This window comes from Coturnix japonica, chromosome Z, assembly GCF_054131305.1.
Source record: "Coturnix japonica strain WE chromosome Z, WE-NBRP24, whole genome shotgun sequence".
In the NCBI taxonomy this organism is placed as follows: Eukaryota; Metazoa; Chordata; class Aves; order Galliformes; family Phasianidae; genus Coturnix; species Coturnix japonica.
Window position 1 is genome coordinate 6900433 of NC_140702.1, and position 27042 is coordinate 6927474.

The 27042-nt window shown below is 38.9% G+C and overlaps 1 protein-coding gene across 3 annotated transcripts; it reads right to left on the bottom strand.

Moving 5' to 3' along the window:
• On the bottom strand, positions 1-26988 carry MCCC2 (methylcrotonyl-CoA carboxylase subunit 2). 3 transcript variants are annotated; one of them, XM_015849975.3, is made up of 17 exons: positions 26854-26988; positions 24405-24471; positions 21969-22053; positions 21622-21723; positions 20925-21052; positions 18859-18971; positions 15128-15241; positions 11296-11360; positions 10424-10523; positions 9332-9427; positions 8480-8552; positions 8212-8288; positions 7600-7666; positions 7204-7360; positions 6334-6448; positions 4409-4494; positions 1-433 (listed from the first exon to the last, which is right to left on the bottom strand). In XM_015849975.3, exons 1-17 carry the CDS (start codon positions 26974-26976, stop codon positions 316-318), a joined length of 1686 nt encoding a protein of 561 aa, XP_015705461.1. In that variant the 5' UTR covers positions 26977-26988; the 3' UTR covers positions 1-315. The 3 variants fall into 3 exon arrangements, with proteins under 3 accessions (XP_015705461.1, XP_085385723.1, XP_032297381.1); XM_085529597.1 differs by having other exon boundaries at positions 26730-26988; XM_032441490.2 differs by lacking the exon at positions 26854-26988 and adding an exon at positions 24581-25268.
• Positions 26989-27042: the final 54 nt, after the last annotated feature.

Sequence of the window (27042 nt, forward strand, 5' to 3'; positions counted from 1 at the left end):
TGCAGCGTATTTTGCAGATTTATTTGTGTAAGGGATGAATGTTCTCACCAAACACTTTAATGCCAGAGGTTGCCGTTTATTCATGGACCAAGCAATGCATTGCTGTGACCGACTGGTCTCAAATCACTACCATGACATCAAAGGCCTGGACAATGATTACTCAGTGAAAATACATAATTAAGGCTTCCATCAATAATAGCATTGTATAAGCCTTTATTTCTTAAGCCAGTTTAAAATACTTCAGTGTTTAAGTAACTTCACTCTCCAGTCCACATTAAGATATACAGGGGTAATTCTGACCAGCATACATCCAGATTACATCCTGAAAACCCCAAATTCTGTCTTCTTCGTGGGTGCATTTAGTGCTGCGCTGAGACTGAGGCCCAAAACCAGTCTGGTATCAGCTGGATCAATAATTCCATCATCCCACAGCCTAGGAAAAAAACAAAGAAAGAACAATAATTAAAATAAATTAACAAACACAGCAGGTATATTTTCAAAGTGCTGATAGGTGCTGATAGCATCAAGGCATCACCACACACTACTGGCAGCTTCCCATCCTTGCTGTATTTTGCCAGGCAGATGAGCCTCCTCCCCTCAACAGAGCACAAGAGCGTTGCTGAAGTACAGCTTTTAATGAACACTTGCAGTGAGCTTTTTATTTATGAAGAAGGCTGAAACTAAATGAAGTAATTCATACTTCTTTAGGAGTGTTTAATAAATGTGCTGAGGGCTGGGAAGAGCAGAGAGAAGCCGAATGATAAAGAATCATCCCCCTCTTCACATGGTGTGCTTCCATGCTGCAACTTCCTAGTGACTGCTGCTGTAATAAACACACCCAAACATGAGGCACGTTTTAAAATGGCAGATCTGGTTTTCGTAGCAACACAATGAACTTATATCCACAAACACACAGGTTCTGTGCAGCATAAAAGTTGAGCCACTTTCTGATGGCTACCCCTGGCTTCTGCTTCTCTTTGTTTAAACAAAACTACATTCTCTACTGGGATGAAACATTAATAATTGAACTATCTATTAAAACCCCACTGCTGGAACATGAGTCACATCTACACTCATAAAACATTCATAACAGAAACACTGAGTAAAAGAAATGAACATCCCCTAAAAGTGAAATGCTCGTGTAATTTGTTATGGTGCACGCTGCTGAAACTCCTTTTGGCAACCTATAAGTAGATTAATATAGCTCATTAAAAATGGTGCTGCCTAATGACTTCTGTTAATTAAGACTGCTCAGTGTGAAAGACTCTAATCAAGTAATTGATTAAAGTTTGATTAGAAAATACAACTATGGGGAATAGAATCAACATTCTGTACATGTAACAATTTGATATTTGTAAGAGTAAACAAGGAAATCTGCCTGTATTTTAAGATCATTAAGGCATTTTTCTTTCCTCTTATTATTACGGCTCAAAGCTTGAGTCAAAGCCTAATGAAGTCAACTGGAAGGGCTACATCAATCTCGGTGGACATCAGAGGTGAGATAAGTCCCCATAAATTAGCAAGAGGACAGTATGAGCGAGCTTCCAGACTGTCTGCACCCAAGCACCAGAGGAAAGCAAGCTTTATTTCCATTTATCTTCCTTTTCTCTCTACAATGAAAAGCTGTTTGTTGGAGATTTCTCCAACAAGATTTTGTCTTTTTGGTGGAGGGATCTAGTTTGTACAGAATCACAGAATGGCCTGAGTTGAAAAGGACCACAGTAATTATCCAGTTCCAACCCCCTGCTATGTGCAGGTTTGCCAACCAGCAGCCCAGGCTGCCCAGAGCCACATCCAGCCTGGCCTTGAATGCCTGCAGGGATGGGGCATCCACAGCCTCCTTGGGCAACCTGTTCCAGTGCGTCACCACCCTCTGGGTGAAAACCTTCCTCCTAATATCCAACATAAACCTGCCCTGTCTCAGTTTAAAACCATTCCCTCTTGTCCTGTCACTGTCCACCCTCATAAACAGCTGTTCCCCCTCCTGTTTATTCACTCCCTTCAAGTATCAGAAGGCCACAATGAGGTCTCCTCAGAGGCTTCTCTTCTCCAAGCTTAAACCTTCTTAGTGTCTGACAAAACTATGACAGTCTAGATTCAGTTTCAAACAGATACAATGACACATGGCCTAAGGTTCACCACTGTGGTTTAATTGTTTTGTTTCCTTTTTAAACCATGCTTGGGATTCCTTTAAAGCAAAGGGAATCTTTCTCCAATCTGCAACAAATGCTTGCTCAATTAGCGACCACTCTAACAACAGGTTGGCTCCATGGTGCAAAATCCCTTCCTTGTGTACATTACTTGCCAGAGGGAATGTAATCCTACCTTAAATCTTTGTTTCTGGTTGAGCAGTCTACTCCATAGTTTCAAAAAATCATGTGAGTGAATGGTCTGAAATCTTTCTTTGGAATTAGTAACAAATGGAAGAAAAAGACACACACAAAGTAGCACTCAAAGGAAATCAAGAAATGAAGGCAGAAAGCCCCAGAATATCTACCAATAGATCCAGTTATCCCTACCAGACAGCAGAGAGCAATTAAAAGCTCCTACGCGATGCAAAGTATACCTGCACAGACATGGAGACAGAAACCAACCTGGACTGCCTTGACCTGGGTCGATCACTCACCACTCTCACAAGTGCTCAGTGACAAGAGGCATTTCACTTCACTTGCTTTTAGACAGATCAGACTCAGAGGGATGTCAGCTCTGACATTTGACTTCACAGCTCAGTTTGGTTTATTATCCTGAGTACAGCATCAGCATCACAAGAACTCAACAAGATGCAATCCAGATCAAAGCTACTTCTGCCAGCTTTCAGCAAGCGCACATACATTGCCCTTCCAAGCTACAGGCAGTAGTATATAACAACCCTGCTTTTTCTAGGTGAAGGACATGTCTCCTGCTGCTAAGAGTATTTCCTAATGCCTAGCAAAGTTAGGTTACTCATTGAGTGCTTATGCATTTGCAGCCTATCTTTACAGAATAGCCAGAAGCCTGGGGAACAAACTAGTGGAACCTGGTCTATAGAGAGCTGGGAGCTGGAAATAAATACCCAACTTTCTTACCTAAATTATTGCTTTTCTAAATCCTAACCTTATTCACATAAGTGAATTTATTGCTGCAACTCATTACAGTGCTCTGTAGTTTTTTGGGAGGGGATGAGATTTTGTTTCATCATTATACAGAACATATTGGATGTTAAATGAATCAAATTATTCTTAATCATGAGTACAGGGAGACTATGACTGTGTCCTCAGTGAACATATTAAAAAGAGAAAACATAAGAAAACTGAGATCTTTCATTTCCTCCTCCATGGTAGGGATTCATTTTAAATACAGACAGATTGACTCATTTTTTTAATGTTATTATTTCAGTGGAAAATTCTTTTCCTTAAATCCAATTATAAAAGATGACAATATTTGTTTCCATTTTTCCTTTTTTTTCCCCAGGGAACAGCACAAGGTTGTGTGGCAGAGGTACCAGCCTTCATCACTGAGCAGTACTAACACAGCACAACTGACACCATCTAAATTTGGGGGAAATCCTAAAAAAAAAAAACAACTAATAATTAGAACCATTAAAAAGACTGGGAAAAAAAAGCTCAAACAGAATGTCACAAAGTTCATGTCAAAAAAGAACTAGGACTTCACAAAACCATCCTCACTGACTATATGCAAAAACCGAAAGAATTATTCTTTAGACCATGAAACTAGCACAGAGGAACACCCAGAGGCCAAAAAAGCCTCCAACCTATTTTCAACAGGCAACAACACTCCAGAATGCCACTCTATTTCACCAGCCTAACTCCAGGGCTGTTAATGTATTCCAGGAAACTGAGCAGAAAATGCTAGAGGTCTACCATAATAGTTTTGGACGACTTATCAGCACACACACACCCATAACCTAACAGCCTACATGAATTCTTACGACCCAGTGTACATCTACATTACCCAAGATCTACAAACTGCTTCAGATGTTCACTGACCTCTTCTATCTTCTACATGCAAACCCCACTTTCTCCTGACACCCACAGAGTGCTGCAGTACACTTCAATGGACTTTAAAGCATGACTGACACTGAAGTGTAAAGAATGAGATAAAATTTATCCAGAACAAAATACACAGAACTAAATGTTCCAGAAGACTGGTTACAGAATATCTCCCTACCACATAATTACTTACAGAACCAGTGTAGTAATTCCTGCAAATGCTTGCCTTCTTCTAAAATAAAATGCAGTACAAAGTCTCAGAGATATTTATTTGATGCTTGTGGTGCTGCACTCCTGCACATGAAACTAAACTTCTGTTCCAGAGTGCTCTGCTTACCTGCCCTTCAACACTAAAATTTAGAGTTATTTCTATGTCCTTCGATTATAATCAAGTTTTGGAAAAGACATTTTCTTGTTACCGTGCACTGGAGTAATAAGGGTTTCCTTCCTCTTCAAACCTCCTAATGATGGGCTCCTTCAAGGCTTCCTCATCTGCTTTGGATAACTGCAGCAAAACAGGCAAATTAACAAGCACAGAAAAGACAATCTTTAATATTTTCTTCCACAATGGCAGCAGAGCTTCAAGTGCAGCATCAAACAAGAAGAAATTGCTGAAATAATTCCTCCAAATCTATTCCACCTTTTGGCTTACAGTTACAGGTTGTGGAATTACTTTTTGAAACTGGAGTGAATGGGAAGAACGAAGTAAACAGGCAGAAAGAAAGTCGTTTCACCATATTTATTTGTCAAATTTATTTGCTGATAAAGCCAGATTAAAAGACTTAAATGAGTGTAAGAGTAACTGGGGATTAGTATCAGAAAAATTACTGAACCTATTCTATTGAATAAATCTTGTTCTGACTCGCCTTTGGCAAGACATTCAATAAAACAGACCTGTGCTATTCTAGTACTATATTTCTCTATAATCCAGAGCGGTGACCGCTGTAATTCACAGTACTTCCACGTCTTCACATAACTACAATCTTCGCAGACCTCCTGTATATCATCTCATCAATCTCAGGGGCTTGAGAAGTTGAGACAGAGAAAAGGATGGGTATGTTTTATACACAGAAAGGCAAAATAAAGAGTAGAAGAAAGAACGCCAGAAATAAGATGTACGTAACACTTGGTAAGAAAAGTGATTTTCTGACACTGCAGTAAGATCACTCCTTATGGAACCAACTGAAGTACACTAATGTACACATAATAATGTAAACACAAGCCAAGTAATGTAAAAATCACAGCAGAGAAGACTGTACGGAGAAACTAGAAAATATCATTGAACTAAATACCAAAAATTATTATATATAATTATTAAGTAAGTCAAAGTCTTTTTTCAAACCTCCCCGTGCTTCTCCTATTTTAAGCCTCATTACTCTGTCACAGAGTGATGTGAAGATCAGATTTCTACAGAACTGCCTACTTCAGAAGTAAATGGAAAGTTGCTTTATTCTCACATCTTCCTCACACTCCCAGGTGGGTGTCGGGGAGTGGGAGTCCCCTGCTGCTAATCTTGGGCAGATAAATAACTGTGTGGGAAAAAAAATCCCCATAAGATGATATAAGAATGCAATATAAGATGCGGCCTTCGGTGAGGCTGCACCTGGAATATTGTGTTCAGTTTTGGGCTCCTCACTACAAGAAAGACATTGAGGCCCTGGAATGTGTCCAGAGAAGGGCAACGAAACTGGTGAGGGTTCTGAAGCACAGGCCTTATGAGGAGCGGCTCACAGAGCTGGGTTTGTTTAGCCTGGAGAAGGGTTTAGCTCAGGGGAGACCTCATTGCTCACTATAACTAACTGAAGGAAGGCTGTGATGAGGAGGGGCTTGGCCACTTCTCCCAGGCAACAAACAGGACCTGAGGAAATGGCTGCAAGTTGTACCAGAAGAGGTTTAGATTGGACATAAAAAGGAACTTTTTCTCTCAGAGAGTGGTCAGGCACTAGAATGGCTGCACAGGGAGGTGGTGAAGTTGCCATCCCTGCAGTGTTCAAGAAGCGTCTGGATGAAGAGCTAAGAGATCTGGTTTAGTGGCTTGTGGTAGCAATGGTGATGGGAGGACAGTTGGACTGGATGATCTTGTAGGTCCTTTCCGACCTTGTGATTCTATGATTCTAAGAAATTCTTATCTTTTTCTTCAAAGGCAAGAAATGTCACGAATGACCTTCACATTTAGAAGACATAAATGACAACATTTCACAAACGTTTTGCTGTTGTCAGTGTACTAGGTGGCATTAGGAGAACCAAAGCACCTGGTATCTCCATAGCATACTTCCCTATGTAATCTGAGCGCTTCCACTGAAGAAGAAAATGGTAATGACAGAACCACAAACGAAACACTTACCTGTTTTCCTTCTCTTGCTTTTTGGTCCTTAGCTATCGTAGCTAGAACAGTTGCAGCCTGTTCCCCTCCCATCACTGATATGCGAGCATTTGGCCACATATAAAGAAATCTTGGACTGAAAAGGTATGTGTTGAGTATTAAAATACAACACTGCATAATGACACAGAAAAGAATTCTCTCTCAGGTGTGTTTTATGCATAACTGTCTTACAGTTTATTGTTTTTTAGGGAACTGAAACTAACACACTATATGCTTGCAGCATCATATTTTAAAATGTAAAAATTCAGCTCATATTCAAGAACCTTACACATTTCTTATTAAAATCCCTTAGGAATTTTTCTTGGATAAGTACTACTAACAACTTCAGTTCTAACAGGGACCTTGAAAAGTAATTATAAAAACTTTCAATGAGTCATGTCCAGTAAGCTAAAAAACAAACCAAAACGACTGTATTGAACATTGTGCAAATACTGCTCATAAAAACCAGACTTGTTAAAGTGAATGAAGATGATTTTTAATATATATTTTTTAATTCAAGCTAGTTTTCTTCACACATATGCACAATAAAGGACCATCCCATGGTAACTAGCAATTGTTTAGGACTGCCCATTTCCTTCCCCTCCCCTCACCAATTATAATAGCAGAAAAGCAGGTCAGCATACTTGTATGCTGGAAAATCTTCTGCTACCTAAATCTGTGTAAATCATGAGTCTATCCACCTTTACAGTTCTGTATGGTTGTTATTTACTCATGACCATATTCACTGAGAGTGGCTTTGTTTTCCAGTACTTCTACAAGAATTACAGCTCAGAACAGCACTTCGTCACAGTATGTTAACTTATTCCTGCTGTAATCTGAAGCAGTGCTTACCTGTATGCTCTTCCACACATCCCATAGTTTCCAGCTCCGTAAGAGCCACCAATAATGACTGTTATTTTAGGTACGCTGGCACAAGCTACAGCAGTTACCATCTTTGCACCGTCTTTTGCTATCCCTCCTGCTTCATATTCTCTACCAACCATGAAACCTAATGAGTTAGATGATGGAAAAAAAGATTCAACATGAACATTGTGCTGTCATACTGCACTGTACTTTGTAACATGCACAATAAAGCACTTCAAAAAAACAAGCAAAGTGTGCATTCAGGCTGACTCCAAAAGAGGCTACACATGTAGGTAAGCATAAAAGATGATGTCTAGAAGTTAAAGCCTCCATAGTTAACAGCAGAGACTACAGCGTTCTGAAATTTCATAATACTGAGCTCACCTGTAATGTTCTGCAAAAACACAATGGGAATATTTCTCTGGCAGCACAGCTGGATGAAATGTGTACCCTGTGGGGGAAAGAAAAGAGAAAAGAGGCAGTAAGCCTTTAAATGTCAAATCAGTGAAGTCATCACTACCAGCACTTTGAAGTCTGTGGCAGAATAAGTTCCATGGACTTCATCCACAGAAGTCCCTGTGAGCATCTGTATCTTGCAGCACTGGCCTGCTTCCATCACATCCAAAGTCAACTACAAAACATACATTTAAACTCTAGCAAAAGAAAATGCTGTAAGTACACAAGTCCAAAGGTAAAGGAGAAATAATATCCTTAAAAAGCACTGCCACTTGTACTGAAAAGATCAACCTTTTTTTTTGGCAAATACGTTGTTAAATTGAAGATAGCTTTACAGTCTGGCACTGAGTTATGTAACACTGCATTGGAATATTCAAAAATTCTAGAAAATAAGGTCAACTATTCTTACTGTATTAAGCCATTTCTTGTTTACTTGAGAAACCTGCAGCCTGCAAGCTCTCATTATTTAAAGAAGTTCCTCACAAACAAATTCTTCTCCAGAAATCTTGTTACTTGATGGCTAAGAAGGCCTTTATTTACCTTTTTTGCTGACTCTGAGAAGAGAACTCCATTGTTTCCAATAATTCCTACTAGATAACCAAATATTCTTGCAAATCCTGGAGAAGAAAGGTAAATATGCAAATTTCCATTTATTTTACAGCAGCACTTAAACACACTTTCTCTTGACAACAGAAATAGCTATTCTTTTGTGGGGGGGGAAAAAGCAAACCCTCCTATTGAGTGATCCAAACAAAAGAAATCCAACTATGAGATCAATGAATACCCAGAGTAATTGTATTTTTAATACCTGTGATTAAAGTATCTCCATACAGGGCTTTGAATTCATCAAATTTACTCCCATCCACAATTCTAGCAATAACCTTAAGAAAAACAAACAAACAAAAAACAAAACAGAAAAACACAGTGAAATTCCCAATCCTTCACAGTTTTGCTTTTGGAAAGAAAGAACATACTAACGCCTGTCTTAAAATCAGTGCCTTTCATAAAGAGACCATCAAGCAACCCACCGTGTCAGCAGTGTGGAAGTCAGGCTAAGTCCATTTTGAAGTGTGATTTATTTACTCATTCATTAAAAAAAAAGGAATATGAATATTAAGAATACTGTGACATTAAAATTATGTAAGCAGAACTTTTTCTCATTTCTTCAGTTTCAAGGGAAAATTGGTACAGAAGCTGTAATCTCTGAAGGTATCTCAGAAAATAATCACACTGCATTAGAATACAAGAGTTTCCATACATACCTGGGAGAGCACTGAATTGTTTGGGGTGCTGAAATTAGTATTTGATCTTTATTTTTCTTCAGAGTAACAGAAAAAGAATGCTATCATATCACTTGGCAAGTCTATAGAATGTTTGGCCACAAGTTCACTGTTTCCTGGCAGCCTTTTACTATTAATCTCTATTCTTTGCTCACCCTTCTTTAAATTAGGACTAGAAAGCATTCTATTTTCAACATGTTACTGGCACTGCAATGGATCCGTCAGACAAAAACATCCAGAAAAAGGTTAGAAGTAATTATGTAATATTTAAACACACACTATATGCTCCAAAACAGATTTCTGCAAACAAACCACAGTGCTATATTCCTTCTATTTCCAAGAAAACTGAGTGCATGCAGACATTCCATTTATATTCTTACCTCTTTGACATCAAAGTTTCTTTTTAGCTGGTCACCAACTATTCCATATATTTCATCGGCAGGAAATAAAGGTTCTTCAGATGGTTCTATGGACACCTATAGCAATGTAAATTTATGCATCATCTGGTTTCCAACTTTCTGCTATGTACAGGGTCACTAACCAGCAGCCCAGGCTGCCCAGAGCCACATCCAGCCTGGCCTTGAATACCTGCAGGGATGGGGCATCCACAGCCTCCTTGGGCAACCTGTTCCTGTGCGTCACCACCCTCTGGCTGAAAAACTTCCTCCTAACATCCAACTTAAACCTCCCCTGTCTTAGTTTAAAACCATTCCCCCTCGTCCTATCACACTGTCCACCCTCATAAACAGCTGTTCCCCCTCCTGTTTATTCACTCCCTTCAAGTATCAGAAGGCCACAATGAGGTCTCCTCAGAGGCTTCTCTTCTCCAAGCTTAAACCTTCTTAGTGTCTGACAAAACAATGACAGTATAGATCCAGTTTCAAATAGATACAATGACACACAGCTGAAAGTTCATAAAGAGCTGTTCTCTTTCTCATTTCCCTCCAGGTATGTTAAGACAGCACTTCTACTATACGACATTTGCCCTAAAACAAAATTTTAAATCAATACAATACATTGCAAGGTCTAAGGTACCAAAATGACATGACATAGCTCCATCCTCTCCATTCTGTATCTTTTGTTAATCACCACATAAAATATGTGTTCTAAAAGATATTTCAGCAGGTATCTAATTTAAAGTCCATGGGAATGGCCATCTAGTTTTAAAATTAGATTAGGCAGCTGACGAGACTGAACTCATTGTAAACTGGAATTCAGCAATTCTGAAGTGCAGTTATTGTGTGAGTTTTGGTGCTGCATGTAATCCCGGTGATTCTGTTGGGAATAATGCAATAGGATTGTAATAACAGAAGTGAAGTATCACACAAAACATTAAAGATTAAGAACAATAAGTTCCTCTTCTAATGCATCTAAAGGCAGAAACAAAGAATGTATTGCATGAATTACAGGAAGAAAAGTGTTTTCTACTTTAAAAAATGCAGTGTTTTTATTAGATGGCACTATGTACTTACATCTACTTTCTTTTGGAGATTTAAACTTTTTACTGTTTTCCTTGCCAGATGAAGTGCATGACTGTCATCCAAAGCATAATGATCTGTTACACCAGAATGTCTGTATTTAAATGAAAATAAGAATATAAAGACTTCTTAAAAATCTATGAACCAAAATTTGAGCTTTTCAAAACATTCAAGGCTGCATATTTAAGATATATGTACTGCATCACATTTCCAAATTATCTTATAAAACTGCATTCCAAATAAAACTTCTGTTTTTTGACCTTTCTTTTAAGCAGTACATTCATGTTACCAGACAAAATACAAACGCTAACAAGCCAAAAATCCAAATGGCAATATAAAGAATGACAAACATTGTTCTAATTGAAAACAATTTTACACCATAAAGTGAAACATATATATATTTATAAAACATCTCTATTTTAGAACCTGAAATTGCACAGAAGTCTTCATTTTGATAACCATCGAATGGCTTGGGTTGGAGGAGTCTTTAAAACCCACCCCTCTCCTATGGGCCCACCACCCAACCTGGCCCTGAGCCCTGCCAGGCACAGAGCTTCTCTGGGCTGCCTCTGTCAGTGCCCAGCCACCCTCCCTTGAAAGAAATGGCAGACTGTTTTGATTTTGTTTGCAGTAATTTCCAACTGGGATATCACCTGCAAAAATATAGTAACCTCCTCAAAAGTTATCATTCTTATTAATCACTATTCGATAATTACACAGAAAAATGTCAACTTTTCAGATCTAAGTACAGTTTTAAAATCTAAACAATAATAATTAAAAATAAACACATATATATGTATACACAAAAACTGTACTGAAGTCTAAAGGATAGAAGAAGTAAGCACTGGGAAAAAATTTCTTCAGACCTGCAATGAAGATCTGCCCCACCAAGATCCTCTGCTGATACCTCTTCACCTGTTGCTGCTTTAACCTACAACAAGAAAAGGGAAATAACACTTGCCTTGTACTCATATTGATACAGGCCTAGTTACAGCAATATAATCATACTCTCCAAAATGTTTCTTCATTAGTAATTCTTCAGCTACTGCCCTTTTCAGCACTTCAAATGTGACAATACAGAATTCTGTCCAAATTACTTAATTTTACTGATTTGGTATCTGTATGACTTATATGTAGCTTTTATTGAGAAAGACTCTCCATATACTCCGCTCTTTGCTGCTTTACCTACTATTAGTGTGGATACACCTACAGATTAATATTCAGTCACTTCACAAATGTTTCTTTTTTAGCTGCTGACAAGGAAGTAATTTAAAATGTGAAGCTTTCCTGCGTTGTTTCAATAATAATAATAATTAATAATAATAATAATGCCTCTGTTCACTTTGCTTTCTCTGAGCAAACTTTTATTCTGTGGATTTTAGTTACTTGTTTTAACAATAGTCATAAATCAATTATTATTAGCTTTTATGTTCTAGATCTTCCATAACAAGCGCAGTAAATTACTAAGAATCATTTTCTAAAAGGAATGCAATAATGTCATGAAACTGTTGAGATCAATTATGATGTCTCTGTAAAATTAACTGGAATGCACAAACTAAGTCAAACCACATACATGACAAAATAATTTAACAGCAAACGCATTCCTCCTGAAAATAAAGCAGTATCATTTACTGCTGGTGAAAAAAAAAATAAAGAAAAAAACACAAAAAACCCCTCTTGACGCATTCCCAATACAATACCTTTCCCCCAAGCTCTGCTGTACTCCTTTTGAAAAGGATTCCTCACAAGTTAGTGAAACCATTACTCATCACCCACACAGTGTGTGAAGGCAGCAAAAGACATATAAAACTATCATCGCTTCTAAACCAGGTATCAGTTTACAAGATTTATGACCACATACAGATGGGTTTTCAGTATCTCCAGGGATGAAGATTTTAAAATCTCTCTATGTATCTCGGTCTGGCGCACAACCACCCAACCCGCACAGTAAAAGTGCTTTATTGTGTCTAAAATGAATCTCTTTTGTTTCTTGTATTTGTGTCCACAGCCTCTCCACCTACCACCAATATTTCCTACTAATCCATCTCCCTCAGTACAACTTATAAGCACTTTTTTAAACACTCCCATGTCATCCGGTCTGCATTTCATCCTTTTATTGAGGTCATTTCAGGAGACAGCATCAAAAGCAAGATAAACAACATTCACTGCTCTCTCCTCACCTCCTGAGACAGTTATCTTAGTAAAGAGAACTATCTGGTTGGCCAGGCTCAGTTTCCCTATTGCAAACCCATCATGTCTACTCCCTGTCATCTTGCCTTTCTTTTACTTCTGCTGTACCTATAGAACCCAATCTTCCTGCCCTTCATGCCTCCTACTAGATTAACTCCAAGTGTGCTTTGCCTTTCCTAAACCCATCCTAACCCAAGACCCGCGACAAAAAAAAAACCACGAGTCTTGTCTAAATAAGTTCTTGTCTTTTTAAACTAGAAATAGAATAACACATCACTAGGAAATAACTATCAGCCACTTTTGAAGGGAATATATTGCACTTATCAGTCTGGGAGGTTGTTACCTAATAAATATATATTAAAAAATAAATAAAAGTAGTAGCACGTAATAAAAAGACAGCCCAGGTTCCAATAAACCAAACACCCATGGGTCACATATCCAAATCTTTCAAAACACTGTAAATACAGATAAAACAAATTTACAATACAACTAAGACTTCCTTCTTCTTGAATCCAAAAGAACATCGAGAGAAAGAAAATGAGCAAAATTTTCACAAAATTTTAGAATGGGACACCAGAGATTGGATGGAAAGGAGTTTCCAAGTTGTTTGTCAGACTGTATCTTCAGACCACACATTTTTACATGGGTTTGCCATTCACTGAGAATTCTACAAACAGTAATTTTAATGGACTTTTTAAGAGTTGGCACTATTTAACTCTGACACTGCAGATACAGCCTCCACTTGTTTTCAGATTTTCAAAGAAACCCCAATTTTGAAACCAACAACAGACATGCACACAACACACTTTATTTAAAAAATGAATTGCATTTCTGTAAACAGATAATGTTGCTGTGTAGAAGAGGCTCTAGCACAAAAAAGGAATTTTGCACTTTTCCCAGTTCTCTAGACTTCCCTTCACCACTGGGAAGGGAATGTAGAAAGCAGCAAACTTACTGTGAGGAATGAAGGATCAGAAATTCCCGATGGGGTGGCAATGCCTATCAGTCAGCACAGCACCTAAGCTACAAAGGAGTATTTCTGGCTAAGATATTGATTCTGTAACTTGGATGGAGCTCCAAGTCTTTATTACTCACCTTCCTAAGAAGAAGACTGAGAAAACTTTGGACTGCACCTGCAGTTTTTCATTCTTTTTTTTATAAAGCATACACATTCCAAGACTGGTTACACCTAGCATCAAGATTCTTCTTTTGTTTCCTTAGGATGTTTTCTTTTAGGCAGGAAAGCAGGAAAATCAAATCCAATTTATTATTTTTTTTCATATAGGAATGATATTTTGGGAAACAAAGCATACACACTAAAGGCTACAATATCTGCAACAACATGAAGCAGATGTTTCTATGGGACTCTGAAGTAATTTTGATGCTTACAGTAAGACAAGTAAAATATTTTCAGTGAGAATATGAAAACCTTTCCCAAACATAAAAGCTGACAGCTGGAGATATTAAAGTTTGATCTATACGCACAAAAGATAAAGATCGTTGCATCTGCAGGTTGGTAAAGAACAAATTAAATGGGAGGATGGTTGTGAAATCTTCTGAAAGTAGTGAAAAGTCTTTCAAACACTCTTCATTCTGTGGCATGATGGCTGTGCCACCCAGAATGTGGCTTGTCTTTCTCATCACTGTCACCACTGCTACCACACAGTCTCCCACCTCCTCATTGCGCTCACATCCACTATTCTATCTCCATAAACATCTGCCAAGTGTTGATGAACGTCAATGGGCGCCATCTTTTCCACATGGAAGAATTCAAATCCATACCTTTGCTACATCCACACTTCCATGTCAGATGCCATTCTGTCAGACTGCCACTCTGCTGCCATTTGTCACACAACAACAACATGGAACAGAATACTGGCAGGGAATGGCCGTTTTCCTATAGCTTACAGGACCTGCTATGTTTTTTCCAAGTATCTTAAGCATTGGGAAGAAGTGGATTCCAGCAGACTCCCACCACTCTGTTACTAAAGAAATGAGTGGAGTACTGTCTTAGTGACAGCATATAAACTGTAATGAAGTTGTTTCTTATTTTATGCCTACTGAAGACGGAAGGACTTGTGAGAGACATTTGATTTGCACCTGGCTTTGTCAAAGGAAATATCACAAAGTTTCCAAATCACTATCATCAAAACAGAGCTAATGTACTGCTTAGCACCAAACTGTTCAATGATACAATATCAGCCCATCTGCTGAAGTTCTCTGACCCAGACTGTTCACTATAACATGCATTTTCATTTTTTATTTCAAGTCAAACTTAGAACCTGCAAAATTGAATACAAAAGACATTTTTTCACCACACTGCTGTAACTAATATCAAAGTTTTCATTTACAGCATAAGCATTCAGATATATTTAAAGGAAAATGCAAATATCCTGCAGAGAATCTGGAAACATCTTGTCAAAATAGGGCAGAGTGGTTTAAGTTGTACAGAGCAGTCAGTAGTGCAAATCTTCTGAGCTATGTTACCAAAAACCTCCCCACGCTTACCAGTGGTGGCCCTCCCAAGAATATTGTTCCCTGTTTGCCAACAATAATGCTTTCATCAGCCATTGCAGGTACGTAAGCTCCTCCTGCTGTACAGGATCCCATCACTACTGCTATCTATTAGGAAAACAAAAAGCATGAGTTAATAACCGCTCAATCCTTAAACCAGAAAATGTATGCACATAACTACTATTACATATTGTACTGATTTTAATGTAGGCTATTGGATTGGAAAACACTGTAAGATTACTTTTGCTTGACAGGACAAACACAATATTTCAGCTTTCATTCAAGAACAAAAAACAAGAGGGCAACTCTCTAGTTTTCAACAGTCTTCAACACTCCACCTTTAGACCTCCCTGCATGAAAATTCATATATGATGTCCTGTAAGGTACATATATGAAATACTTGAAGAGGCTTACATTCTACCAAGGAAGTTGTCTCACTGAACTGTATCTGGGTGAAATCTGGAAACTGCTTCTGGTATTCACACTAAAGTCAGGGAATCTGTTGCTTATCAGCATAATTTCCACATTATTAGCAGCCTTTGAAGATGAATCCTCTCATTTACTACTATGTGACTTCAGTTCTTCAATGCATCAGTGCTGATAATCAGATGCCACAGTGGTTCTGCTCCTTCAAGGTGTGTTGCTTAACTCATTATTTGCTTTAACACTACTAACATTTGCTTCTCTCTTATGCGTAATTTTCAGATTGACCAGGACCCACCTTCCACTGTTAGTATTCTGGTGACACTTAAAACAGAAAAACTGACTTGATCTCATACATAATAAACACTGCAGCAGCAAACAATCCTGAAAGTTACTCCTAACTTTCTGAAGTTCTCCTTCATATGAGTTCCTCCAAAAAATCAAAGACATTTTCAAGACAGCTTGCATTACAGGAAAAAAAAAAATGCTTATAATGAAAAGACACTATGAAAATAATTCTCTAATTGAATGCTTTCTTCCACAACCACAAAAAAAAAATAAAATTTAAAGCACAAAATATTGTCTTGTGGTAATCTTGTTTGGATATGTTTCTGAAATAACACCAAGCAGTGTTCTGTGTTTAAATGGTAACTTAATGTTTGCTATTAGAACACCACACAGAAATAAAATGTCCAAGTCACATTATCTTCTGCTAGTGCAGAAGGAGATTAAACTCATTAAACTGTACTCAAACACCTTCAGGAAATAGTTTTCAGTTTCTCAAACTATAATCAGAGCCACATAATTAATATGCAACTGCACATTTAATAAGTAACTCCAGGTTGATAAAAACATAACATAACTTCTAGAAATGGGAGTAATTTGGGGAAATTTCATGATTTTTTATACAAGGTTTGCAGTTTTTTCCTCCTCTCAGGATTTTGTTCTCTCATGCTCACTCTGAAAAACATAGGCACACTTAACATTTAATTCAGGTCTTATTTTCTCTAATGCATGTATTGGTTTATCCACATACTGCAAAATTAAAATCAACTTGTTAAAGAACACAGACTCATATTTTCCAGCCAATGCTATTTTCTGACTTCATTCTCAGAATTAATGCACTGAAAATTACCTAAAAAAGCAATAAAAATCATCAGCTCAGCTTTCTCGTTGTATCCATGCCACATGAGTATGAGAGAGCATACGAAGTGGCTAATGCGAAGCTAATCACTGCGTTCTGATTCACAGCTATACAGACATCAGAGCAATTTAAAGCTGCAGTAGGAGTATAATAAATTAGTCACAGGTAAAAGTGGAGGGAGAAATTAAAAGCAGCACAGGCAATTGGGAAAAAAAAAATAAGCAAAAAAAAAAAAAAAAAGCTATTACTGTATGGTCAAAATTGAGAAGGGCGGATGAGTGAACTGATGAAACAGACCTTCAGCCAGAGCAACAGCTGATAAAAACAATTTCCAAACTTCTTGTTTGAAGAATTAAAGTGAGTGGGAACCACAAGCAGTGCTATTTCCTAATTAATACTACTTCCTAATGATGCATCCTCTCAGACAGGGAAGATGATTCTAGCTACCACAACCTGTTAGCACAGAATCAATAGCTGATTTACAAAGGTTAATAGTGCTCTTCTGAAATGAAAGGAAGAAACAACTCTTAAACAAAAGACATTCATTACATATTTTTAATGAAGGAATAACTTCAAGAACAACTTTTTCATCCCCTGCCCTCTTTAAACACTTTAAGAAAGAAAAATTTTCATTAGTGTCATTTCAAAAGAATTACTTTTATCCACATCATACCAAACAGTAAGTGCGTTATTACAAGGCAAACCCTTTGAACACTTAATTTTGATTAGGGTCACTGCAGGTCTACAGTGCTAGTCTAATGAAGCACTACAAAGACACATTCAGGACTCTGTAAATGCGTTAATATTGTTTCAAGGTGTATCTAAAAACAGCAGCACGACTTAAAGGACAGGACTTTTGAGCAAGGTCCTGCATAACCTCAGTAGTTTCAGCCTTACTAATTGGGTTTACATATCCATCTTCAACATAAGATCTAAAAACCACCACTACGATACCAGATAATGATTGGAGTCCCTAGCAAAAAAATGTTTATTGAAACTTAAAATCTTTCAGTACAACAGCCATGCGACTGTCTCCTTTGTTCCCTTCATTTCAGGAAATATCCAACACAACCTGACAACAGATTCAGAGAAATTAAACAGGGATGATCAGAAGTATGACAAACACATATCAGGAACTGCTAAGCAAACTTGAATTCTTCAGCCTGCAAAGGGAGTAAATTACAGAGATGTGTAAGCATGTGAAGAGACTGGGAGCTGACCGTAACTTCACAGAAAGGAACTGATTTGCTTTGCTGTACATCAGGATAATAAGTTCCTCTGTTTGGACGTAGTTATCTTCAAAGACCATGGACTACTCTGCTCTCCTAGCGGCCTTCCACAGGTGCCAGCTGACAGCTCCCTTGGCAAGCCAAAGTCTGATCTGCTGAAGTCCTGGCTCTTTATCCTTCTACTTACCTTCTTCACTTACATCCAGATCTTAACACTCTGCACCTCATTTTCCCTGCAGCCCAGGCTGCCATGAGCACTTAAATCCTCAAACAGCTCTGCACTCTTCATGAGTAACAGACCCACTAGAGCACCTCTCCTAGTTGGTCACCTGCATCAAATAAATTGCCTTCAACACATTCCTGAAATATCCATGACACAAAACCATTTCTAAATCCAGGAACTGTGACTAAAAGTCACAATGCTTCTATGCATCATTAATACATTAGAAAATGACTTCAATGTCAGAGCAGCTTTATCATACAGTGATCCACATAAAAAATAGGTATAAAAATATACACATACCACTCTTAGCAAAAAGTATGTCCCATTTACTAGCCATCATCAAAAGGGTTCTCACCCTTAAAGCAATGATGCAGAATAATCAACTGTTTCGAGAGATTTTCCACTGCTTCCTTACACTATTCTACTTACCATACTGTCAAGTTCTCTTTTCTCCCACTCCAAGATAGGAGCAGGTAGGTCACGCAGTCAACATTAAGGCCAAGAAAGAAAGCAGTCTTTTCAAAATGATGACTTTTTGTGGATAGTTAATGAGTTTACAGTGTCTCTAATCCCCAGTCTGGGCCATCAGGTCAGCACAACTCTGTGCTGTCTAAAATAAAGCACTGATATAAACCCTGAAATCAGACAAAAGCTGCAAGTATAAAAGCTAATTAATACTCTTCAGCCTCAAGTCAAAGCAAATTACCTGTGGAATTCCTTGCGAAGACATGATGGCTTGATTATAGAAAATACGACCAAAATGATCTCGATCTGGAAATACCTCTGCTTGCCGAGGTAAATTCGCTCCTCCAGAATCAACTACAGTGAATGAAAAAACATTAATACATTTCTGAACAGTGTTATATACTGAAGTTAGTAGTAAAACATCTGCACATTAGTTAAAATATCTACCACATGCTAATGCTGCATGTATTGCCACAAATCTAGGCATGTTATGATACTCGTTTTGAAAATGCAACACTAGCAACATCACACAACTAAGCAAACAACATCCACTCTCCCCTCCAACAACAACAACAAAAAAAACAACTCAGATGTGCTGAGATGCAATTCAAATTCCTTATATAATCTTATGGATTCATCTTAATGCAATTAATTCATCTTTAAACATTTAAACCAAGAACACTTCCAGTGATTTCATCTTTATTTTCTATGTGCCTTATCTGGCCCTTCAGGAGGATCTGCTCCATGATCTTGTGAGGCACAGAGGTGAGACTGACTGGCCAGTAGTTCCAGGATCTTCTTTCTTTCCCTTCTTGAAAGTGGAGGTTATGTTTCCCCTTTTCCAGTCAGTGTGAACTTCAGCAGACTGCCACAAACTTACAAATAGGATGGAAAGTGGTTCAGCAACTTCATCTTCCAATTCCCTCAGAAATCCTGGATTGATCTGGTCAGGTCCCATGGACTTGTGCACTCTGAGGTTTTTTATATGTTCTCGAAACTCATCTTCACTTACAGCAGGCAGATCTTCCTTATCCAAACTCTTACCATTGCTTTCTGCAGCTTGGGCAGTGTGGCTAAAGACTTGCTGGTGAAGACCGAGGCAAAGAAACCATTGAGCATCTCAGCTTTCTCTGTATCCCTTGTGACCAGGCCCACATCCTCACTAGTCTTCCTTTTATCACCGATATATCTGTAGAATTTCTTCTTGCTCCCCTTAATGTCCCTCGCTAGATTTAATTCCAACCAGCTTTTAGCTTTCCTAACATGATTCCTGTCTGCTCAGACAGCTTCTTTGTAGTCCCCCCAAGTAACCTGCTTCCACTCCCTGTAGACTTTCCTTTTGCACCTTCGTCCAGGAGCTCCTTGTTGATTCACGGAGGCCTCCTGGCATCCTTGCCTGCTTTCCTTTTCTTGAGATGCATTGCTTTTGGCCTTGAGGAGATAGTCCTTGGATGTTGACCAGCTTTCTTGGACCCCTCTTCCTTCCAGGGCACTATTCCATGTCACCCTGCCAGGCAGTTCCCTGACGAGAGAATAGTCTGCTCTCCTGAAGTCCAGAGCAGCAATATTGCTGTGCACCCTCTCTGACATCCTGAGGAACTCCATGATTTTAAGGTCCCTGCAGCCAAGCCTGCCCTTGAGCTTCATATTACTCACCAGCCCCTTCTCGTTGGTGAGGATAAGGTTCAATGTAGCCCCTTTTCTTGCGGGTTCCCGTACCACTTGGAAGAGAAAGCTACTATCAACACATTCCAGGAACCTTTTTGATCATCGGCACCCTGCTGAATTTTCCTTCCAACATGTTTCTGTTCCCAGCACATTTTTCAAAGTTAAACCTGTGCCCATAGTCCCTTATTCCATTAGACCTCAAAATGGCAGCAAGACACAGTTTTGTCCGCTGATGCATTCACTAAAAGGTAAGAGCTGTCTGGAGTCAGAAGTTGCTAGTAAGTCAGACTGAAAAAGAAATCACAGTTGTTTTGCAAACAGTAAGGCTAAATTTCTTACAGCTTTCATGAACAACAACCTCAAACGGTAATTACAGCCCTCCTCTTTACTTTAAAACACCTTCCACACACAATCCAGCAAAGCCTACATGCTGTCACCGTGTCCACTCCACCAATGCTTTCAGTAACACAGCATTATGAAAATGCATCTGGATAAATCTAACTGAAAATACAGACCTGGTCAGTCAAATCTGGAGACTCACCAGTCTCAGTAATACTTTTTAAAAGAATCAGCACTTTACCTAGAGATTACGTGATGCCCTTGACAAGGATCACTTGCTGTTTCCACAGTGTGACTTACCCAAATATATGCAAGGCAGATGGTTTTGCATTGCAATTTCTTGAGCGCGTAAGTGTTTTTTAACAGTGATGGGATAGTAGGTACCACCTTTGACAGTTGCATCATTGGCAACAATCAAACATTCCACCCTAAAAACAGAACAAGTTTATAAGAGATGAATGTTATCTATAGTAAATAAATACATATGTTGCTGAAAAGCTGCAGCTTCACCAAGACACGTGAAACCTCTGGGATGCTCAAGGGAGCAGCCCTCCTCACCTGCATTCCCTTCCAATGCACGTGGTAACAGCAGTCTCAGCACTACGACACTCTGCTACACAGTTCCTTAACTCCCCAAAGGAATGCTGACTAATGTCATATTTATTTTCAACAACAGTTTCCATGGTACTTCTAGTGAGCAAAACTAATTCTCAGCCTAGAATACAGTTCTATCTTTTGCAAATTGCTTTACTGATTCACTAATCTCTCAATTTCACCAGACAACAGAAAGTCTACATGTGTCTAATGGGCAGAACAATATCTGAAAAAAAGCCAATTCCTTTTAGATAAGACTGAATGAATTAAGATGATAACTTATTTTCTGGACGTCTGAAATGAAATACTTAAAAAACCTACTCGCTTAACACTGGAAACCAAAGGAAACTATACCTTCTTCCTTTTCTTAACACCAATAATGTAGATCAATTGTATCTCTCACCCAGATACTCGTCCAATGCCCGTGATAATACCTCCTGCTGGAACCTCTTCATTACCATACAACTGGTAGCCTGCAAACTGGGAGAACTCCAAGAACGGAGACCTAATAATGACAAATAACATATCAAGACTTTAAAGGTCAATCAGTCTAATAATTAGCTGCCAGTGAATCTCACTTGTAAGATTCAGTTTTTTGAGATGTGATTAAAAAGACCCAACAGATTAGTATTTCAAAGAATAGATCTGTAAAATTCCAAATGGTGATAGAAACTAATGAGAAAATAAGGCTCCTAGAACACTACCTGTGAAAGAGAACTTGATGTGTTTTTCAAAAGAGAAAGTACTTACCCTGGATCAATAAGTCTGTCAATTCTCTCTCTGGGTAACAACTTTCCTCTTGATGTGTGAAGCTTACGAGCTTTTTCTCCACCTCCTGTGATAGAAGAGCCATTCGTTAGGCTTACTGAGAACACAGACAGATAAATCACCAGTTATATTAAAATTCAGAATGGAAGTATTAAAGAGTTCCCAGTTTTTTTATGTATGGACTTTAATAATGTATTTAATAAATAACATTTTTCACTTTAAACAGATTTAAGATATCAAAACAAACGTTTGCCTTTCAGAATCTATTCTTCCTTCTGTTTTTTACAGCTAGTCTTGAGGCAAAGACAATAATAAATAGTTGTCTGGAGCTTTCCCTCACTGTTTGGCAATGAACAGAATGAAAACACAAATTCACAGAGGAAAGGACAGCAGAAAGCTTTTCTGAACGAGTTCAAAATAGCTATGCCAACTCCAATCTTCAAAGACCCAATACAATGAAGATTCATCTCCTTAGGTTACTTCAAAACTGTAAGCAACAGATTTCAGAAACACAGCATTTAATATCAAAGTTTACTTATCTTTGCTTCATTTCAACCTTTTACCTGAGGCCAATCTAAATCATACATTTTGCTCTCCAGAGCCTTGTGTCATTCAGTGCTTGAGACATCTCAGTTTCACATCAGTTGACACATCTCAGCCCCTTTATAGCAACTGCTTATCCAAACAGTGTATTTATGTAGACAGATCATTGATCTACCCTGTCAATCTAAAATTGTCTCCCCCTGTCCAAAGTAAAGGAGTTACTTTTTGCTAACATTTCTCCAGACACTTCTACATTTGACATCTAAGCATTGCTGCAACAGAGCTGTTAAGCCTACCTGTCATCATATTGCATTCAGTATCCTTTTGTCTAGTTAAAGTCAGCTGTCCCAATTCTGCTCCCTCCCAGCTCCTTGGGCCCTTGGCTGTGAAGAACCTTGGCTCTGTACAACACTTACAAGGGATTACAGGGTAGACTGTAAGGATTTACAGAAGACCTACCCAACAGAGCAACAAGGAATGAAACATGCATTAAAAAGACCTCTGTCAAAAGCTCACTTTCCAAAAGACAGCTCTTAGAAAAAATAAGAGTTTGCAGCTATCCCTCAAAACTCTTCAGTGTAAGCAACCAATTCTCCTCACATACCTGTAAGACATGTCAAGCAATCATTCTCAAGATACATATTTTAACATCCTGGCAGAGCACCCCAAGGCTTTAGTCTTGCTATCATATGATAAGCAAGACCAGGAAAGGTGCAGCAGTGAAGAAGGTCATATCATTAACTCATAAGCCACATGAAGAACTACTGAACGGTCTCTACACTCACACAAGACAGAGAACCTATAGGATTCAGCACATCATGATGAAATATTAGAGTTTTCTTACAAGAAAAAGTAAGAAAAAACAGAGAGCTCACAAACTGTGCTCTTCTAAAGCTGCAAAAGAGATTGTATTACATGAGAAACAGTATGCTACCACAATTAACACTAGGAGGGGAGAGTTAAGCTGCATGCTTTCAACATCTTTAAACTTCTTACATCTTCTTGTCTACAGCCAACTGGAATTAATTCAGATAGTCTATAAACAGTTAAGGCACTGAGACACGGGTATTTTAAACTTCTAAACCAGTACAAATTTGCTTCTGTTTGCCAGCAAAATGAAACCAGAGGTCTTTGTAAATCCCCTTTACAAGTAAAGAAACAAACAGGCAACCTGAACAGAACCACACTAGTCACACCAAGCTGTTGCAAAAGCAGGCAGGAGGGTGAAGCAAAGAAGCAGGTAAAGAGGAAAGTGCAGCAGTAAAAGCCTTTTGTTAATAGTCTTATCCACTGTTAACATACTGCCATTAAATTTATTAAAGAAACACACTGATATTCTAAAATTTGAGCTCATAAACAATTAAACAACTCTAAATACCTAGCTTTCATTATTTACTTTGCTTACTTTCTGCCTCACTAGGAATTAAATTAATCTTTTGATTATATCAGCCTTGCTTTAATTTATTTCATTTTCCCAGTAATTTATTTGCAGCATTAGGACAGACCTAATCCATCTGACAAACAAATGCATTAACTAAATACTGTAATAAAACAGTACCAATGTTACGGACTTTTTCCTTATTTAAGGTCAGTTGCTTCTTTTTCTATTTTATTTTATTTTTTTTTAAAAATCAACTTAATTTTCAACCAGGCTAACTTGGATAAAAGCTTCAGGGTTTTCAGATGATGAAAGTGGATTTAAACTGATGACACAAATTTCTGTATGACTGTGACAATCCATCTAGCACGTTGTACCTGAATGATCAGTAAACATACAACTAAGAGGAGAAATGATTACAAAAAAGAAAAAAGGAAAAGCACTCTATTTGAGGAATAGTTTTAAAAGCCTTCTAAAATCCGGAGTAGCACACTTACCTAATCTGATTTTTTCTGCTTGCTCTTGGAGTTGAGTTACCAGGGCTTTCATTCGTTCATAGTTTTCCTAAATGGGGAAACAAATGTCTCAAGTTTAACCAAAGGTGACAGAATGATGCTTTAATAAAGAAACACAGAAAATAGCATGCAACATTAATTTCAAGTTTTCTTTTTACCTTATTAAATACTTGCTCCGTGTTGTCTTTAAAGAAATACCATTTCAACCTGTATGTGGGCTTCCTTATGTCATCCCAAAGCACTGAATACACAAGCTTCACAGAAACTATGATTATGTTTGAACTGTAACAGCCCAGCTCTAAGCTTAATGAACCAGTACCAAAATTAGTCATTACAGAGCTCAAACTTTATTTTTCAGGTTTTGTTAACTTACTGCTATGCATTTTGTTTGCCTTTCACAAATATAACTTTGCAGAATAAATCATGGGTACTCAAATGAAGTGCTGCTATGCCTCCTGTGCTGGAAGATTAATAAACTAGTGTGAATTAACTTGGTAAAAATGTCTGTATTCTCACTACGTAAGTAGAACACAAATATAAACCAAAGCTTTTCAAAAGCAGGGAAGTGTGACCTTCTTGCCAATACTCCTCTTAGAATAACAAAGGCTCTTGTCGCTTTGGATATGAGTTATCCAGCAGGCTGCTCACCACTGCTGTCATTACAGTCCTTTTTACCACTTCTTCAGGATTAAAAGGTATTAGTCAACCTTAATTCAGCTTTTCAGATATGTCAAGAACTATGTAACTTCTCTGCAAAGTACAATTGCAACACAGCATAGAGATGTATTAACTGCAGCGTGAGAAAGATCAGTCCCGTCTAATTCTCATTTAGGAGATATGAAAGCCTAATTTTATTGTAAAAGAAAAACAAAACCAAAAACCTGGAGACTTAATATTCAAAAGGTGAACTGATAGGGTTAGGGTCACCCTAGGAAGTAGCAAGTGCTGTAGTTTGGTTTGTTCAGCTCTGAATTAACGAAAGGCACTGCAACGTGAAGGGCAAACAGAATGAAAACACATGCACAGGCACTCTGCATTCAAAGCAGTCTGGCTGCCCAGGACTTTGTAAAGGAAGCACTTCTTGCCCCTTAGCCCTAGGAATCTGACACGGAAATGGCTCCAGGCAGGACTGAACCTATTAGTTCCGCTGTATCTTTGTGGCCCCTTAATTAATTAATACTAAGAATGCAATCGAATGGACACACTTTCCTCCTGTAAACCTGCCTCTGCACCAGTCGAGTCTATAAAAGTCTGCTCTTAGTGCAAGGGCTCCTAGGAACTTAAAGCAGGATCAAGAAGTGAAAGTCACAGACTGCTGCTAAGATCCTAATGAGCTCAGTGAGTTATTGCTACCCAACCAAAGCAGCTGTAAGAGTTAATCCTTAGAGCCTTCGCACAGATTCTCCTCTGTTTTCCAGAATTCAGACTCACTGCTAAATTACGTTTTCATATGTCTAGCTTTACAGACAGTGTACATTATGAAGGACAACCTGTCTGGCTGTCCTGACATCCAGAGGGGCAAACAGCAAACAGACGGCAAGACCTTCATCACACACTGCCATGCACTCTCGTGTTTGCACTATTACTCCTTGCACAACGTTATTCTTGTCTCAGACTGCTTAACACCTCACAGCCCTTCGTGCCTGTCAATGCACTCCCACTACACACAGGTGGGCTCGTGTAACAGAGCCACGTCTTGAAGTCTCATTGCAAACTGCTGCCAAGATACATGAAAGCTAAAAACGGCAGTGGAAATAAAGTGCTCTACAACGAGTTACCCAGCCTTGGATTTTAAAGGTGCTCACACAAATGCAAATCCACTGGCAGCTTAGCAGAGTAAATGCATTAGCATTAAGGCATTAGCAGAGTAAAAGCTGCTGATTTTTTGCTTGTTTGTTTGCAAATGCAAACACATGTGCATGCATGGCATGTTATTATACATGTTTATATGTGTACCTAAACACACTCATATAATCAGGCCTAGCATGTATATATATACGCATACAGGTGTCCCAGAAAAGTTTCTGTAACCTGAAGTACCGTCCCAAACCTTGTTTTCTGCAAAACCCCATTCACAACTGCACGAAGTGCTTCACAGCTCCACACTTAAAACTGCCTTACTCTCCAACTAGCTCCCCAATGACAACGCCTTATGCCGGCACCCCGTCCCCTTCTCCTCAGGAACGAAGCTGCCAACAGCCGGCAGTTCACTCAGATACCTCAGCCCTGCAAGTGAGGCACCCTAACTAAGCCAAAAGTAAAGTCCCGCAATAATCCAGACGTGTCCTTGCTCTGTTCATACGGCACCTTTAAACTCAGCCTGGATGAAGCCTGGGGGACACCGAGGAGCAGCGCTTTGTGCACTAAGGCCCGCCCCGAGCCCTCGCTGCCAGCCGGCCATAGGGAGCCGGGCCCGCCCGGCCCAGCCTACCTGGTAGACGGGGGAGCCCGCGTCGGGCCGCGAGCCCACCGCCGCCGCCTCGCCATAGCAGGCACGGGCTGGGCGGGCGGCACCGGAGCGTAACAAGAAGAAGCAGCAGCGGCCCAGCAGCATGGCGGCCCCGTACCAAAGCGCTATCAGCCCGCCCGCCCCGCCGCCGCCACTCCCCCCGCCGCAGCC